Here is an 18,435-nt window from a genome sequence, read left to right as displayed (position 1 = left end):
CTACCATATGTTTCTCTGGCTTCTGTCCTTACACTGCTATTGTATGTCCCTTCCTCAGCTGTAATAGGTATTTGACTACTGCTCTGAACAATTAACTTAGCAGTTATGTTAATATGCATTGATAAACTACTTAATTTAGCTGTAGCTGATGGTTTGGAATATAGTTTTTGTGTCCTTTTGTTAGCTTTTAGTTATATAGACCCAGATGCTAGCTTAATGGTATGTGCTATTTGTTTGTTTAAGGTAATTTATTGCTGGCAATACTAGTGGGAGTGTTTTGGGGGTAGTTGGTAATCAGTGGCCTCACATGCCAGGTCTCCTATGTAAGGCTGGTTAGCCTTTGGCTGGTGGTATGCCCTATTTAAAAGTGCCAATTAAATTTTAAATCGATTATTGGTGTTATACAGAAGTGAAACCCACCGATCTACAATCAAACAGCAACCCAAACGTTACTTGGACGAACTGGAATGAACAATTGTGAATGCACATTCTCCATACTACTGGCTCCTGTGGATGCATAACCAGGACTTTCATCACTGAACTCTGTCTGGTAGCTGCATACACCTGGTGCCTCCCTTCCTACTATAGCTGCTGGCTCTGTGCTTAACACATAAGTGTGCATTAGGATTATATGTAATGCCAGTTTACCTCTATGATGATGTACTTTTACCTAAGCTCTGTTTCTAAGTCTTATATCATTTAGCTCCAACCACTGTATATTTTATTATTTAACTTCTGCTCCCATCAAATCTACACTTTTATTATACTCAATAATAAACTTTTTGTTTTACATACACACTTTTCCCACACTGTACTCTTACTTACATTTCTGGAAATCTGCGCTCTTACATTCTTTCTTCATTCCTACTTTCAACTTTTTCTTCCCTTATTCACATCATCCTTACTATGACCATGTTTTCTTCAACTCCCACCCTCACTCAGTGTCTACCTAATCTTTTGTTCTGCCCCTTGCTTCCACCTTTATGCTTTCCCCCTTGTCTCCTCCACTTCCTCTTCCCCTTATCTCCTCTCCTCTGTTTACCTTCCTCCCCATCTTTTCCCATTACTCCACTTTCATTCTCTTATACTCCACTGGGGTCCTACTACCTCACTGCTAATCCCTCCTCCCACCCCCCTCTCCATGTCACTTCACCCCACATCCATCCACATGTCATTAATCTCCCTTCCTGCCCACCTTCTGCTGGCTCCCCTTCTAGCACTGGAGACCGCACCATCGCTTCACTCTATTCATCTCTGTCCCCCAAACTAATCTCACCTCCACGCTATAGCAACCCTGATAATCTAATCCAAATCTCTACAACAAACTCTGTCCCTCTATCCTGTGCCCTCTGGAATGCCAGGTCAGTCTGTAATAAACTGGTCCCAACCCATGACCTTTTCATCTCCAACTCCCTGAAACCTGGATTTTACCCTCTGACACCACTTCTCCTTCTGCTCTCTCCTCTAGGGACCTCACCTTTTTCCCACACCCCACGACCTGGGGGTCGCCATGTTGGTGGTGTTGGGGTCCTACTATCCACTGGTTACTCATACCAACCATCCCTTACATTCTCTACATTTGAAGTCCATGCCTTACGCCTCTTTCACCCAGTACACCTCAGAGTAGCTGTCATTTACTGTCCCCCTGGCCCTCCCTCCAAGTTCCTTGACAACTTTGCTTCCTGGCTAACTCCCTTTCCTCAGACCTTCCCTCCATTATCCTAGGTGACTTCAATATTCTAATTGATATCCCCACAGAATCCTCTGCCTCCAAACTCATCACCCTCACATCTTCACTTGGTCTCTCCCAATGGACCTCATCACTCTCCCATGTGAGTGGCCATTTGCTTGATCTGGTCTTCACTCACCGATGTGATATTTCTGATCAGTCCAATTCCCCTTTACCACTTTCTGACCATCACCTCCTCTCTTTTAACCTGTCCCTCTCTCCTTCCCCTTCTCTACCTCCAAAAGCCACCATCACTAAGCGTAACATTGACGCTATTGACACAGTTTCCTTTTCTTCCCTGCTTGACTCTCTTCTCTCCCCTATCCTCTCTCTCTCTCCTCTGTCCTGACCAAGCCACTTCCCTATACAACGCCTCCCTTACTTCTGCTATGGACTCTGTTGCTCTGGCGATCACTACTCACACTCGCAGATCTACTCCTCAACCCTGGCATTCCAAATGCACCAGATACCTGCAAAAGTGTTCACGAACCGCCGAGCAACAGTGGAGAAGATCACGCTCGATGGCATATTTTCTCCATTTCAAATTTATGCTCTCATCCTATAGTGCTGCGCTCTCCCTCTCTAAACAGTCATATTTCAAGATCCTCATCTCCTCTCAGTCCTCTAATCCCCAGCATCTCTTCACCACTTTCAACTCCCTCCTTCGCCCACCCCCTCCTAGTCTCCCCTCCTTGCTCTCTGCCCTTGACTTTGCTACCTACTTTACATCTAAAATTGATTCCATACGTCAGGACATCATATCCAACCAGTCCCCCAGCTCTCCACCTCCTCCTTTCCCAGATCACCCCTCCCAATCAACTTTACCAACTCTAGCATCCTTCTCCCCTGTATCTGGAGAGGAAGTCATGGCCCTTATCCGGTCCTCCCACCTCCCCCCTTGATCCCATCCCCTTCCGCCTCCTCCGCTTCCTCTTTCTGCCTGCTCCCATCTTGCTCACCTCATTAACATCTCCCTCTCATCCAGGCACTGTTCCTTCTGCATTCGTCTCCCCCCATTCTTAAAAAACCTACCCTTGATCCTAACCTTCTTTCTAACTACCGACCCATCTCTCCTCCCTTTTGCCTCCAAACTCCTTGAGCAGATTGTCTACAAACACCTTACCCCTTTTCTTTCCTCCCACTCCCTCCTTGATCCTTTTCAGTCCGGCTTCCGTTCTCTCCACTCCACTGAAACTGTCCTCACAAAAGTCAGCAACGACGTCCTTGCTGCCAAATCCAAGGGCCACTACTCTCTTCTCATTCTCCTTGATCTCTCTGCTGCTTTTGACACTGTGGACCACCCTCTCCTGCTGCATATACTTCACTCCCTTGGTCTACGTGACACTGCCCTCTCCTGGCTGTCATCCTACCTCTGACCGATCTTTCTCAGTTTCCTCTCATGATTCTCCTCCCCCCCGCCCCCCCCCCCCCTCCTCCTCCTCTCCAGTCTGTCCTCAATGCTGCTGCACGCCCTATTTTCCTCTCCAAACGCTCTACACCTGCCTCCCCTCTCCTACAAGCCCTCCACTGGCTTCCCTTCCCTTTTAGAACCCAATTTAAGGTTCTCACGCTCGCTTACAAAGCCCTCACCCAATCTTCCCCATATACATTTCTGATCTCATCTCCCTTCACTCTCCTCTCCACTCTTTTCGTTCAACTAATGCATGCCGCCTTTCATGCCAGCTGATTACTTCCTCCCACTCCCGCCTCCCATGATTTTGCCCGCGCTGCTCCCCACCTCTGGAACTCTCTCCCACTCCCCATCAGACTCTCCACCTCTTTGCAATCCTTCAAACGGGCTCTCAAGACCCATTATTTCATCAAAGCCTTCCAGCTGTCATTCTAACCCTGATACACATACACCTTCCTCCCCATCTGTGTCACTCCTGTTTGTCTTCCCCTCCCCTTTTAGAATGTAAGCTCTTATGAGCAGGGCCCTCTAACCTCTTGTACTTCTCCATACTTTAGTTTCATCTACTTCTTACTCACCACTAGGGCACCTAACACTTGGCTGCTTATGCTCTTTTGCTTATCTGGGTGTTACGATCACTAATGTAGCAATGTATATAATCCATGTCCTGGTCCTGTATTGTTCTGTAAGTCGCTTGTCTAGAACTTGTTTAGGTGCTTCGTAAGGCGCTGCGGAACATTTGTGGCGCCATATAAATAAATGATAATAATAATACACTCACAGGGAGCCTCGATCAAGGTTAAATGCTGGTAGTGTGTCATTCTCGTAACCGATTTTGTGCAGGATAGCTCCAAGCACCATCAGTTGGGGAGCTCAGCTGGACATGTCTTCACAGTACAGGCAGCTGTGTGTTCTAGAGATAAGGGCAGTGTGGCATGTAAGTCAGCAATTTATGTATAGCACAGGTTCTTAGGGCCCCAAACAGTGCATGTTTTCCAGGTCTCCTCGCAGGAAAAAAAAAATTTGCTCCTCCTGTGTATCTTTTTAAAATAGGCCAGTGATTAATGAGTGTACCTGCTGGGTGACCTGTGTAGGGTCCTGAGGACTCCGTTTGAGAACCACTGATGTATAGGATGTAACATTAGTCTGGGATCTAATGGCCTCAATGTGTGCACAGAGCCTTCATGTAATTGGCTGCAACAGTCTGACCAGCCACAGAACAATCGGGATCATACATTACAAAGATACCATAAAGCGCTTTGCCACTGGAAAGCTGTTTGGAACTAGTTAGACAAATAATTTAGAAGAATGTCAGCAGCTTCTGCAATGCGTCTTTCCCTATTAGAGGGTCAATGGCTTAGTCCCAAGATAATCTTGTCAGTGCACCTTCAGGACCTGCTAAAGTTTAGATAAACCATCTGTCTTCTGAGTTAACAGTTTTGGATCAATCTGAAATTCTAGGCAAATGTTCCAGTTAGGATTCCAAGTCCTCTAGTTGATTGTATGATTCCAAAATAACAAGTTGTGTCCATGCACCTCGCAGAAGGGTTGACCCTTGTCTGTGTCTTTCTCACCACGGATGCCAGTCTTCTTGGGTGGGGAGCTGTAACCTGTCAGCAGTCTTTCCAGGGTCGATGGATGGCTCTGGAGAGTCGTCTCCCAATCAATGTCCTGGAACTTCGAGATGTCTTCAGAGCTCTCTGTATTTGGACTGGGCAATGCTGAAGAAATTGCTCAGCCAGACAATTAGACAATGCGACGGCCGTCGCTTACATAAAACATCAGGGCGACACTCGCCGTCTCTGAGCCATGAAAGAGGTCGGTCGAAGCATCATGTTCCAGCTCTGTTGGCAGTTTTCATTCTGGGGGTCCAAAATTGGGAAGCGGACTTTCTAAGTTGTCAAGACGTCCACTCCGGTGAGTGGGCCTTTCATCTGGTTGCCTTTCAGTTTCTAGTTCATCGTTGGGGCCTGCCAGAGGTCGATCTGATGGCATCTCTATGCAACCACAAGGTGCCAAAGTACGGATCTCGCACCAGAGACCCGGGGGCTCTTTTGGTGAACGCCTTGGCGGTTCAGTGGACTTTCAATCTCATGTACATATTCCCTCCGATCTCACTTCTGTCAAGGGTTCTCCGCAAATTGAAATTGGAAGGTGGCACCGTGGTTCTGGTAGCTTCCGATTGGCTGGTGAGGGCTCGGTACGCAGATCTTCTGAGCCTCTCCATCGACGCCCCGCTGAGTCTTCCTCAACAGCCGGATCTTAGGTCTCAGGGCCTGTGCTTCCACCCAGATCTGACTCCTTGCTTTGACGAGGTGGCTCGAGAGCTAAAGGTTTTTTGCGGTCAGTCATTCGAACCATGCTGGATGCGCGAAAACCTTCCGCTAAAGTTCATCATCGGATTTGGCACGCTTCTCATGATGTTCTTCCAGAGGTTTTAACTCCAGACCCTACCAGCTTTCCAGAGTTGTTTCTACCATCTGGCCTGTATTTGAGTGTTTGTCTGTCTTCCTTAAAAAGTACAGGTCTCGGCCCTTTTGGTTTTCTTTACTTTGTGCGCCATCTACAAAAAAACCTTGTAATTTTCGGGAAATGTTCCCCTAAAGATGTCCAGAATTGGGGGATCACTATGGGTACCCCCATTTTTCCCCGGTATACAATAGGGAAGCCAGCTGCCTCAATACCGGCAGCCGGCTTCCCGGCTGTCGTATCCCAGCGAGGGTGAAACGCTGGGCGTCTATATCTAGACGCCTGTCATTTCCCCAACGCAAAGAGGCAGGGGCCTGGCAACCCGACCGAAGGGATGACGGGCGCCGCGAGAGGACAGCCGCAGAGGGAGGGAGGAGGATTGGGTTTAGGGCACCTGGGGGGGGGGGGGGGACTTCGGGTTAGGCTAGTGGAAGGGAGGGTTAGGTTTAGGCAGCGGGGAAGGGGGGGTTAGGCACTTAGAGGGGGGATTAGGGTTAGGCACCCCTAAGGAGGGTTAGGTTAGTAGATACTTACCTTAGGACGATCAGGATTTCCAGCGCTGTCGAGCTTCTGCTGCCGGGCTCTGCTGGTTTGTCGGGCTGCCGCTGCTGGGATTTGAACTCCCGGCCATGCGGCAGCCGGGATATCATACCGATTCCATTTTTGCCTGCTGAAGGAAGTCGCAGCTGGTGCATATTTGCGGTTATGAAGAAGTGGTGAAGAATAGCATTTAGGAATAGATTTTTTTTTTCTTTAAAAACTCAAATTTGAGGTACATGAAAATGGGGGTAAACATATTTTTAAGTCCCTAAAGTTAATTTGAAAAATTCAGCAAAAATGTACCTGCTGCTACTCTGCGCAATGAAGAAAACACCTGCCGCATACAAGGGAACCCCTGTGCATTTTTGTCTATTTTAGAAGTGTTTTTTAATTTAAATTTTTTTTTTTTTTTACACAGTTTATTTTTAAATGACATTCCCAGGGGTGCAGGCTATATTTTTTTTAAGCCTGCACCCCTAATCCCCAATTCTGCACTTTTTTCCGCATGTATAACTTGGTGAAAACTTATCCCTGTTTTTTTTTCAAAGACTTTTCAACCAGCGAAAAGTCTTTGAAATTGAATAGTGGGGATAATTCAAACATGAGAAAATGACGTCATCAGCGATAATTTATCGCCGGTTTCGACTTTTCGCAGCCTAATTGAATACCCCCCTTAGTTGCAATGGGCTCTGAATCAAAACACAATGCTTGGTAGGATATAGAGCACTATATACCTGACCCATGGGAGAGGTATACAGGGAGACTGGCCCAAAACCTCCTGAGACCAACAGCTACAGCAGCGCACCGATAGCAGTCTGTGAGCGTCTCGTATACAAGAGACGGGTAGGAGGATCGACCCAGACGCGCAAAAACCTTTGATGGAACTGGGTCGGGGGAGGAGCTGCCAAGGGAGAGCCTACCTCCCCTAAGCCGTTCCCCTGCGTCAGACGGCAAGGTCCTAGTGGTCTGGTGAGGACACGGCCCTCACTGCAGCGGCTTCCAATGAGTCTCCGGAAGCCTGGACTGCCACCCGCGATTCCCCGTATGCGAGGAATCGCCTTACCTGACATCTCAGTGTGTCCTGTTGCAGTCCGGGCCCCAGCAAGCACAGCCTGTACGATATGAGCACGGCATAGGCAGTGGGTACACGCCTGTACGATACGAGCACGGCATAGTCAGTGGGTACACACCTGTACGATACGAGCACGGCATAGGCAGTGGGTACACGCCTGTACAATAAGAGCACGGCATACGCAGTGGGTACACCCCTGTACGATACGAGCACGGCATAGGCAGTGGGTACACGCCTGTACAATAAGAGCACGGCATACGCAGTGGGTACACCCCTGTACGATACGAGCACGGCATAGGCAGTGGGTACACGCCTGTACAATAAGAGCACGGCATACGCAGTGGGTACACGCCTGTACAATAAGAGCACGGCATACGCAGTGGGTACACGCCTGTACGATAAGAGCAGAGCATACTCAGTGGGTACACGACATAATACATAAACAGCAGATAGTTGAGAACATCGTTACAAATCACGGTCTTTTCACAAGTGAAAATATTTCATCGTTTAATAGGTCGAAATGATACAATACAAAATATACAGTGAATATAATTAGAGCTCAAAGCCTGCAGACCAATAAATAATGACAATTTATTAACCCGTCAGTAATTATTTTGACAACTGAATACTTTTAGCGTTTCCAAGTGAGCGTAGCTGGAAACGAAAGTATCGTGTGTAAACAGAACAAGGTTAAAAAGGAAATACAAATAGGCATGTACCTGGAAATCTTTGCAGTAGGTAGAAAATATCCATGCAGAGCGATTTCGGACAGAAGTTGGCAATAAGTTGCAAAGTTTCCGTGGGATCCCGTAATTAAATTCCTGCATAGTCTCCATGCTAACGAGGGTGTAACTTGACACAAAAGGTCAGATTTTGAATAAGAAAATATAAATTGCCTCTGTTGCAGAAAGAATTGTTATTATTTTAGTTTTCTCTCCAAAGAACTATTATTCTAATGGCACAAAAACAGCTTCTACATCTAGATGTCCCAACGTGATAAAGGTTCATAGTGGAAGTGAACGGAGGTCTGGACCGAAACGTCCGATTTGGCCACTAAAATTAATTTAAGACAATATAGCCCCTCCAAAGCCTGGGGCACGTACCTCATAACATGTCTACACTACCTTTACAAACATCCGCCCCTATATTATAAGTTGGAGACGGCTGTAGAGCTTGTTCCCACTTATGTGGGATTCATGCAGTGGTCGCACTGAAGACCGCGGTTCCAGAATCTTGGTATATTATTGCCAGTAACAAGAAGGATCAGAGGCCCTGATTCAGAGCCGCTCGCTCTGAATCAGGGTCGGGCTATTTTTATAGCTGTGACCACCCACAGCTATAGCGAGCGGCCAGGAAGATGGTCGCGATGGTCAAGACCATCGAGCTTACGACGAGACCCTTGTGGTAGGGTCTCGTTGCCGCAAGCCCCAGAGAGATTTCGGCTCTAACAGAGCCGAAATCTCTCCCACTGACATCACTCGTGTTGTCAGTGGGGCCGGCCCCAGACGGAGGCGTTCACATGGGAACGCCTCCGTTTGGGCAGCCACTCCCCCGACCCGCCCACCAAAGGGGGCGTGCTGTCACTCAACATCGACAGCACGCCCCCTTTGTTGCAAGACCAGGAGCGACGGGATGCCCTTCGCTATCCGGGTCTCGCGCACGACGGAGCCGGCTCCCTCGTGCGCACTGGTCCACCATCGACCCGGTTGCGAGCGCACAGCGCTTGCGACTGGGTCTGAATCAGCCCAGAGTCCGCTCTCTCCCTTACTTGCCGGGGGCTGTTCTTGGTGAGGTCATAATATGATGCATAATAAAATCATTTTGAAAGGGGGCGGGGGGGGGTGGTGTTACTAAAGTTGTGATTAGTGTTTAAAAGCTTAGAAGTGGGTAGTAAGTGTTCCTGAAATTCACATTGTCCGCAGACAGCGGGGCCGAGGATATCTGTAGTTCACATTGGGCACAGTCGTGTTCTCCCCATGTCTTCCATGTACCAGAGTTAAAACCTTATTGTTGTGGTTCAGTTTGTGACTTAACGCTGTTATAGGTCACATAATATTTGGTGAGAATGCACAAATAAAAATAGTACCGTAAAAAAAAAAAACATAGCTAAAAATGACATTTTACATGGTTGGAATATAAATTAATATAAACTAAATACAAGATAACATCGCATATTGCATAAATAGTGATAAAACGGTTTCCTTTACCTTTGTGCCACAGGAAACAAAACTGAAATGATGTGATACAAAGTAACTAAAAGGTTGCAATTGTGGACCATCCAGTAACAGTCTGTTCTACCAAATGCCATTTTGGTCACATTGGTGCAACGCAATGGGGCTACAGTGTCTGCTTTGGCCAGAACATGGGCTGGTTATCGTATGGTAAAACCGGCTCTTGCGCCCTGCTCCTCATGTTTTCAGCCCGATAGTGGTTCCATAGCAATCCTTGTTTCACAGGTCGATTTTCCTTAAACTCATTCTGCTGAACGAATCCCTGCAGTGCAGAGGATAACAGCTAAAGGTTAAAAAGTCAAATACATCACAGTTTTACACTTCATTCTCTGAACCGAGGATCTTGTATGATTGAGCCAAAGACATTGGGCTTTAGTGATTAGAATTACAATGTAACCCTCCGACAATAGTGCAATCATGCTTTGCGGCAGTGCAGAACTTATCAATGTACACTACGTTGGGGCACAGGCCCTCCCACTCCCAGTTCGGGCCCATCTAAAGTCTCAGTAGCCCCGGAAATACAACTGAACGAAACTTTGCATGATTATTCTGGCCTCAGAGTTTACAAGCCTGCGAGGAAGTCCCTGCAAATCTCGTGTTCTTAGAACGGTCTTCAAATCCTAAATAGAAATTTTCAGAACATTCAGTCTCATCCCACTGATGACTGATAGCGGAAAAGGGCGCCCCACACCCTTGGCACTAAACCCATTTCCTCTGAAGCCAATAGGCTGCAACAGACCTTAATTTCGTGTTTTTGGGTTGTTTTTTTTTTCATAAAATGATGTAGAAACTGCAGTTTCTACTTCAGGGTCCATAGGGGGTCCACAGGGTTGACCTTGGGGGTATAGCTGGATCTGGATCCACGGGCACCACGCAGTTAAAGCTTTGCTGCTCCCAGGATGCACTTGGGTCCGTCCTCCTCTATACCCCGGCCACAGGCACCTCAGTTTTAGTTGGTGCCCGGCCGGAGTCGGGTCACCCTGCGCAGGGGGGCTGCATAAGCAGCCCCTAAGCTTTATTTTTTATTTTTAAAAAGATTTTATTATTTTATTTTTACTGTCTTCAGAGCGGCAGCATCAGACTGTCCATCTGGACGTCTACGCTGCAGCTCCAACAGCCCCGCTGGCGCTGCGACGCCGGTACTGATCCGGGGATCGCAGCGGGACCCCGGAGTCAGTACTAGCGTGGCTCCGGGACCTCCCAAGGATTGCTGCCGGACTGAAGGGGCCAGGTAAGCCGCGTGCAGCGCTGTCAGCGCTGCGCGCGGGGAATAATGCAGTCTTCATGCCGCCGGTCTCTGGGGACAGACCGGCGGCGCTAGTAGCGGCGGCGGGCTCCCCCACTATGTGGAATACCCCGCGTCTGCTGAACTCCAGGGTGTAAGACCGGCGGGGAACCGGCTTCCCTGGGGGTTTTCATACTAGCAGGGGAGGCAGCCTTCCCTGCTTCAGTGCTCCTCCCCTCAGCCCAGCGCGCCTTCTCTCATGCGTGCTGGCGTCGCTGGGCTGTTATCTCCTGGCCACTCCTCCTCTGTGCTCTCCGGCGGTCATCTTCAGGCAGCATCGCAGAGCTCCCAGGCAGTCTTACAGTGGACCAGTCCCACTGCGTACCTCTCCCCTGATCAGGACGGTGTTCACAGCGCTATAGCCCTCCCAGACACTGAATCTGGGAGGTTGATTGTAGCGGAAGGTGCAGTGAGTATAACTTCTCTGCATGGTATGTGACTTTTGCTAGTGCTGCTGTCTGTGCTTATTTTCTACTTACTGTCAGCTTTTTACCTATCCCTTTCCTTCTCCTACGGCCCGCAGGTGCGTGGGGGAGGGGTGTTCTTTCCGTGTACCTCACTTATATAAATCGACGTATTTGTGAGGTCCGTCACATACTGCGGTGTGCTCCTCAGTACCATATTGTGGGCTGTTTGGGTTGCATACTTGGGAGTGCGTGGGTGTTATACGCCTTACCTCGTTTCGGTGAGACACTTATTGCAAAAAAGTTTGATGAGGGGAATGAGCGCTCCGAGGCTCCTGTGTTGTTTTCCTGCCGACGCTGTTCGGCAGGGGTTGACGGGGCAGATTTGTCTCAGGACGGTCTGTGCGGGCGGTGCAAGTTGGTACCTGGACCCTCTAAACCCCCGGTGGCGCAGGATCCTCCGTGGGCGATGTTTACGCAAGTGCTGGCGTCAATCGCGGACCGACTTGCGGTCCCGACTGCGGCCCCTTCTAGGGCGTTGCCTCAGCCTACCATCCCCCGTTACCCGGGTGTGACTCGTCTGGTGCAGTCTCCTCCCAGGTCTCAGACTGTGGGTCCTTATGCGGGTTTGCCGGTATACGTGCAATCCCCCACGGTGCCGCAGCAGTCGATGGTACCTTTTCAGGGGTATCCTCAGGCAGTACCCCCGCCTTGGGTGGACGTCCTCTCCAGCTCTGTTCAGAGTCTGGCGGCTTCGTCATCGGCTTTTCAAAATATGTTGCACAGTGATTTGCCCCCACGGGCGTCCAAGCGTTCCGTTCCGGCTTCACTGGCGGCTCAGTTCACGGACACGGACGTGTCTTCGGATGACGGGGAGATCCATGAAGACTCTGACTCGGATGCCGGGGCCCAGGAGATGGAGGCTAAGTCTTCCATTAATGTGCTGGCATTGGTTAGGGCGGTGCAGGCCATTCTTCACATTGAGGAGGATGTGCCCGCCCCCAGGTCAAAATACCCAAATTTTAAAAAGGCCAAGGTCGCTTCGACGGTTTTTCCCCTGTCCGATCAATTGACGGATCATATGGCAGGGGCCTGGCAGTTGCCCAGCAAGAGGTTCCAACCGCAGAAGCGGTTGGCTTCGAACTATCCGTTTCCGGAGGCTCATTGCAGGAAGTGGGAAACTCCTCCAGTGGTGGATTCCCACGTTACCTGCTTAATTAAAAGCGCTACGCTGCCTTTGCCGTCGATCTCCTCCCTGAAAGATCCCACGGACAGGAAGGTGGAGACTTGTTTGAAGTCTATCTACTCTCTCTCGGGGGCGGTGGCCCGTCCGTCCATGGCCATCTCTTGGGTGGCTAAGGCCATCGAGAGCTGGGCCAATGCTTTGGAGGATACCTTTCCGGATGATGCTCCGGAGATCCAGAGAGCGTTGATAGGTCAAATGAGGGATGCGGCTTCCTACATTGGGGAAGCATCTTTAGATGCAAGCCTGCTAACCTCTCGGGTGTCGGCTGCAGCTGTGGCGGCGCGTCGGTCCTTGTGGCTGAGGTCTTGGAGAGCTGATGCTGACTCCAAAAAGGGGCTGGAGGCCTTACCTTTTAATGGGGAGTTGCTTTTTGGTCCAGACTTGGACAAAATTGTGGACACTCTGGCTAAGTCTAAATCAGCCTTCCTCCCTTCGGCTTCTGCTCCTACCAAGGTACGGAGCTCTGCTTTTCGGTCCTTTCGGGTTCAGGGCAAGGCCAAAGGTCAGTCCTTCCCGAGGCAGTCGACGACCAAGGCCGCTTCTAAGCCCAAGAAGCAGGCCTGGAGTGCCAGGCGCCCTTCTTCCAAGCAGGAAGATAAACCTTCTGCCTGATGGGACGGGCCTCCTTCTGGGGAACCCCAGAGTGTGAGGCCGACTTCTTCTATTTGCCCAGTGCTGGCACAATACCACCACGGATGCCTGGGTTCGAGAAGTGGTCTCCCAGGGGTACGCCCTGTCTTTTCGGCACAGACCGCCCCACCAGTTTTTCTGCACGAGTCCTTCTCAGGATACGACCAAGTCTTTACAGATTCAGGAAGCTATAGAGTCCTTGCTGACAGCAGGGGTCATTGTTCCCGTTCCTCAATTACAACGAGGGACGGGGTACTATTCTTCTCTGTTTCTGGTGCGGAAACCCAATGGTTCTCATCGCCCTATCCTCAACTTGAAGTCTCTGAACAAATTCCTCAGAGTTCCCAAGTTCAGGATGGAAACGTTACGATACATCATTCTGGCGATGGAACCGGGGGATTACATGGTGTCCCTGGATATCCAGGACGCCTACCTCCATGTTCCGATAGCACCTTCGCACCAACGGTATCTGAGGTTCGCTATCCTTCAACACCATTACCAGTTCCGGGCGCTACCCTTTGGTCTCTCCACGGCACCGAGGGTGTTCACGAAGATTATGGCGGTCATGGCCGCACATCTTCGGAACCAGAATGTACGGCTACTACCGTATCTGGACGACCTCCTGTTGCTGGCGAGTTCCCCGGAGGTACTGCTTCAACATCTCCACTTGACGGTCGCTTGCCTGCAAGCGCACGGGTGGCTGATAAATTGGAAAAAGTCCTCCCTGATTCCATCTCAGCGGATGGTTCATTTGGGAGCCCTGCTGGATTCTCGTCAGCAAAGGATCTTCCTGACCCCGGAGAAGGTCTCCTCCCTGCAGCTGAGGATACACAGTTGCAAGAGCAGTTGCCGCTTGCCGGTCCATTCGGCTATGAGGGTTTTGGGCTCCATGGTGTCAACATTCGACATGGTGGAATTTGCCCAGTTCCATTCCCGGCCCCTGCAGGGGCTGATTCTATCGGAATGGAACGGGTTACCTCACTGGCTCCGCTCTCAGTTGCTGGTGTTGTCCATGGAGGTTCGGCAGTCTTTGGCTTGGTGGCTTCAGACAGCTCATCTGGTCGAGGGGCGCCCCTTTTGGATCCCGGACTGGGTCCTGCTCACGACAGATGCCAGTCTTCGGGGTTGGGGGGCAGTGACCGGCTCGTTGTCACTTCAGGGTCGTTGGTCTGCGGAAGAAGCTCTTCTTCCCATCAACATTCTGGAACTGCGGGCAGTTTATCGGGCCCTGCAGTCGTCCGGTCCCGCTCTTCACGGAAGGGCGGTTCAGGTGCAGTCCGACAACGCCACCACGGTGGCGTATATCAACCACCAAGGAGGAACTCGCAGTCAGGCAGCGATGTCGGAGGTGTCTCACATCCTTGCTTGGGCGGAGTGTCCGTTCCAGCGATCTCGGAGTCCTCAATTGGGAGGCGGACTTCCTCAGCCGTCACGACGTGCATCCCGGGGAATGGTCGCTTCACCCAGAGGTGTTTCAGCTACTCGTGGACAGGTGGGGGCTGCCGGAGCTGGACTTGATGGCCTCCCGTCACAATCACAAGTTGCCCGTTTACGGGTCAAGGACAAGAGACGCAGGCGCCAGTCTGGTAGACGCGCTGTCGGTGAAATGGACGTTTCACCTGGCGTATCTGTTTCCTCCGATATCCTTACTTCCTCGGGTTCTGCGGAAATTCAAGCAGGACGGCGGCACGCTCGTGCTGGTTGCTCCGGCGTGGCCCAGACGTCCTTGTTACTCCGATCTGAGGTGTCTCTCCATCGACGCTCCGTACCTTCTTCCTCAGCGTCGGGACCTGTTGTCTCAAGGGCCCTGCCTTTACCCGGATCTGGGTCGGCTGTCTTTGACGGCGTGGCTCTTGAGACAGCCGTCTTGAGGTCTAGGGGTTTCTCCAGTTCGGTCATTGGTACCATGCTTAGGGCACGCAAGCCTGCCTCCGCACGGATTTACCACAGGTTGTGGCGCACTTACTTTCAGTGGTGTGATTGCAGAAACTATGATCCTCAGGTGTTCCGGGTTTCCAGAATCTTGGAGTTCCTTCAATCAGGTTTGGACCTCGGCTTACGCCTGGCCTATCTGAAGGTTCATGTGTCTGCTTTGTCTGTGTGGTTTCAGCGACGGATTGCTACACTACCGGATGTTCACACCTTTTTCCAGGGTGTTCTCAGGATACAGCCTCCCTTCGTGCCTCCTGTGGCTCCTTGGGACTTGGCGGTGGTGCTACGGGTCTTGCAGGGTCCTCCTTTTGAGCCTCTTGAGGTGGTGGACCTCAAGTGGCTGACGTTCAAGACCGTTTTTCTCCTAGCAATTGCTTCTGCCAGGAGGGTGTCAGAGTTGGGGGCGCTTTCCTGTTGCCCCCCTTTTCTGATTTTTCATCAGGACAGAGCGGTGCTCCGCACTCGTCCTGAGTTTTTGCCAAAAGTGGTCTCAAAGTTCCACATTAATCAGGAACTTGTTGTGCCAGCTTTTCAGTCACCTGATCTTTCAGCTGCTGAGGCTTCCTTAGATGTAGTCCGGGCACTTAAAATCTATGTGGATCGGACGGCTTCGGTTAGGAAGTCGGATTCTTTGTCCTCTTCGGTTTTCACAAGAGGGATTGGCCTGCCAACAAGCAAACGTTAGCCCGTTGGCTTCGTTCCGTTATTTGTGAGGCTTATGCACAGGAGGGTTTACCTGTGCCAGCCTCTGTTAAGGCTCATTCCACTCGTTCTGTGGGTCCCTCTTGGGCTGCTAGACGTGGTGCCTCCGCTGTTCAGCTGTGTAAGGCGGCCACTTGGTCTTCAATTCAAACGTTTTTGAGGTTTTATGCGTTTGACACCTTCACCTCTCAGGATGCATCCTTTGGGTGCCGGGTACTCCTTTCAGCACAGGACCGTCCCCGCCCTTAGTTGAACTGCTTTGGAACATCCCCAAGGTCAACTCTGTGGAACCCCTATGGACCCTGAAGTAGAAAACAAGAGATATGGTAAGAACTTACCTTTGTTATCTGTTTCTACGAAGTCCATAGGGTCCACAGGGCGCCCGCCCTGACACACCTGGCTTCAAATGGGCTGTGTGGCTGGCCACCGGTTTTCTGTCTCCCATTTATGTGAGTATGGTTTCTTGTGTGTTCCAGTCTTCCTTCTCTCTGTTTAGTCTCCTCCTCCGGCCTTAGCTGCTTACCAACTGAGGTGCCTGTGGCCGGGGGCGGGGTATAGAGGAGGACGGACCCAAGTGCATCCTGGGAGCAGCAAAGCTTTAACTGCGTGGTGCCCGTGGATCCAGATCCAGCTATACCCCCAAGGTCAACCCTGTGGACCCTATGGACTTCGTAGAAACAGAGATAACAAAGGTAAGTTCTTACCATATCTCTTGTTTTATGCATAATTGTACCTATGTACTAATAGCACAATGCAGGATATTTCACAGAGTGCTAATTACCACTGCAGATCGCAGTCCCCATTATCATCACTGGGGACTGGATTTCGGAGTTTGGCCGCTGTAGTTTACACCAACTTCAGATGGTGCGATTATTGTTAATACATAGGCCCCTAAGTCCTACTCTTGACATTCAAAGTTGATGGTTGTTAAATTCATTTCAATAGGGCTATATTTTAATATGAAGTATCCCAGCCCCGTGAAAGTGTGTTCTAATCCCACGGGCGAGTCTGTATGCCCTAGGGCTTCAGGAGAAGAGATTTATTAGTAAATAAAAATCCATTTTTACATCCATGCTTATTAATCAGAAACGAACCAGACTCCCAATTCCGTGCTGGCCGGAGCTTATGAATATTTATGTGACGAGGAAGTTTCATTAGCTTTATTGTACACAAAACTGCCTCAGGTCCTCATATATCTATGAGAAATTAAACATTTACAACGCAAAGAACATGGATAAATGTGAAGAGAAAGAGAAAAAATCACAATGTAACAAAGTCGCATAATAAATATATGAAGAGCCAGAGGGGGCTGCAGGCTCTGATCTCAGGGTCGGAAACAAAAGGTTTTGATTTGGGATGTAGAGAAAAAAGCTTTATGATGGATTAGATGTTAATCTGCCCGCAGCTTGGTGGTGGCTGTCATGTGGATTAGGCCTAAGAGAAATGAGTCTGACACTTGCAGTCAGATGGTGCATGGATTATATATATCATTTTATATAGTATCGTGTCCATCTAACAAACTTAAAAACACACCCAGAAAACAAGAGATATGGTAAGAACTTACCTTTGTTATCTCTGTTTCTACGAAGTCCATAGGGTCCACAGGGTTGACCTTAGGGTATAGGTTGGGAACCAAATCCGGGCACCACGCAGTTAAAGCTTTTAGCTCCCAGGATGCACTGGGTCCACTCTCCCTATAACCCCACCCCCAAGCCAGAGGCACCTCAGTTTGTAAGTAGCCAAAGGCCGGAGGAGGAGAGAAAAAGAGAGAGAAAACTGGAACACTCAATAACCATACTCACCGAAATGGGAGACGGAAAACCGGTGACCAGCCACACAGCCCATATGAAGCCAGGTGCGTCAGGGCGGGCGCCCTGTGGACCCTATGGACTTCGTAGAAACAGAGATAACAAAGGTAAGTTCTTACCATATCTCTTGTTTTCTACTTCAGGGTCCATAGGGGGTCCACAGGGTTGACCTTGGGGATGTCCCAAAGCAGTTCAACCAAGGGTGGGGACGCTCCTGTGCTGAGAGGAGAATCCGTCGCCAAAAAGGAAGCATCCTGAGAGGCAAAGGAAACCAATGCCTAGAACCTTAAAAAGGTGTGGACAGAAGACCACGTGGCCACCTAGTAAGGCAAAACAGCCGAGGCGCCACAGCGAGCCGCACACGAGGGTCACATGGCCCGAGAAAAAACAAGCATCAACAACAGGAAGGCCTACCCATGGGTAGGCCCCTGAGGAAGACCTACGAGGCCATCCAGCCAACATTTGGTTATAGGCCGGCCATCCTTTCCTGTGAAAACCAGAAATCTCAGACCACCAATAAGGAGTCCGATTTCCGTAAGGAACCTGAACGGATCACATAAATCCAAAGAGGCCAGACCACAGTCAATGAGGCCACACCAGCCGAGAGGACTGGGGACAGAATGGCCGTACCATAAGTTCCAGAATAATATGGAACCTGAAAACCACTAAGAAGCAACACAGGGCGAGAGCAACTCCCACCCTGACATGATGCCCACCAGAAGAGGGAGCCACATGAGAACGCTCCCAATTCAGACACTCTCCTGGTTGATATAAACACCCTGAGAGAAAGAGAGAGCCTAAGCAATAGACCATGTAATGGCTATCACAACCAGCGGTTCCATTGACTGTCCCCGGAGGTAACGAAGAACCACTACTTACTCCCAAGGAGTCCCTAGGGAGGACAAATGGAGGCATAATCAAGAAAACACTCCAAAGGATGAACTGGATACCAGAGTGTAGCAATTCCATATCTTAA

General features: G+C 49.9%; 1 protein-coding gene across 12 annotated transcripts in view; it reads right to left on the bottom strand.

The window, feature by feature from the left end:
* Nucleotides 1-7,715: 7,715 nt before the first annotated feature.
* The window catches only part of DOCK7 (dedicator of cytokinesis 7), a 219,732-nt gene continuing 209,012 nt past the window's right edge, over nucleotides 7,716-18,435 (bottom strand). For 11 of the 12 annotated variants that reach the window (XM_088447846.1, XM_088447847.1, XM_088447850.1 and 8 more), the window contains one exon: nucleotides 7,716-9,735. In XM_088447846.1, the coding sequence (XP_088303972.1) occupies nucleotides 9,672-9,735 (64 nt within the window). In that variant the 3' untranslated portion in view covers nucleotides 7,716-9,671. The remainder of the gene's footprint in view (nucleotides 9,736-18,435) is intronic. The other variant, XM_088447849.1, reaches the window with a different exon arrangement.

The sequence above is a fragment of the Taudactylus pleione genome, unplaced genomic scaffold (genome assembly GCF_031769625.1).
Source record: "Taudactylus pleione unplaced genomic scaffold, aTauple2 ptg000442l, whole genome shotgun sequence".
NCBI classification, from domain to species: Eukaryota; Metazoa; Chordata; class Amphibia; order Anura; family Myobatrachidae; genus Taudactylus; species Taudactylus pleione.
The sequence above is the reverse complement of the archived record's forward strand: the minus strand, read 5'-3'. Positions and strand labels throughout refer to the sequence as shown.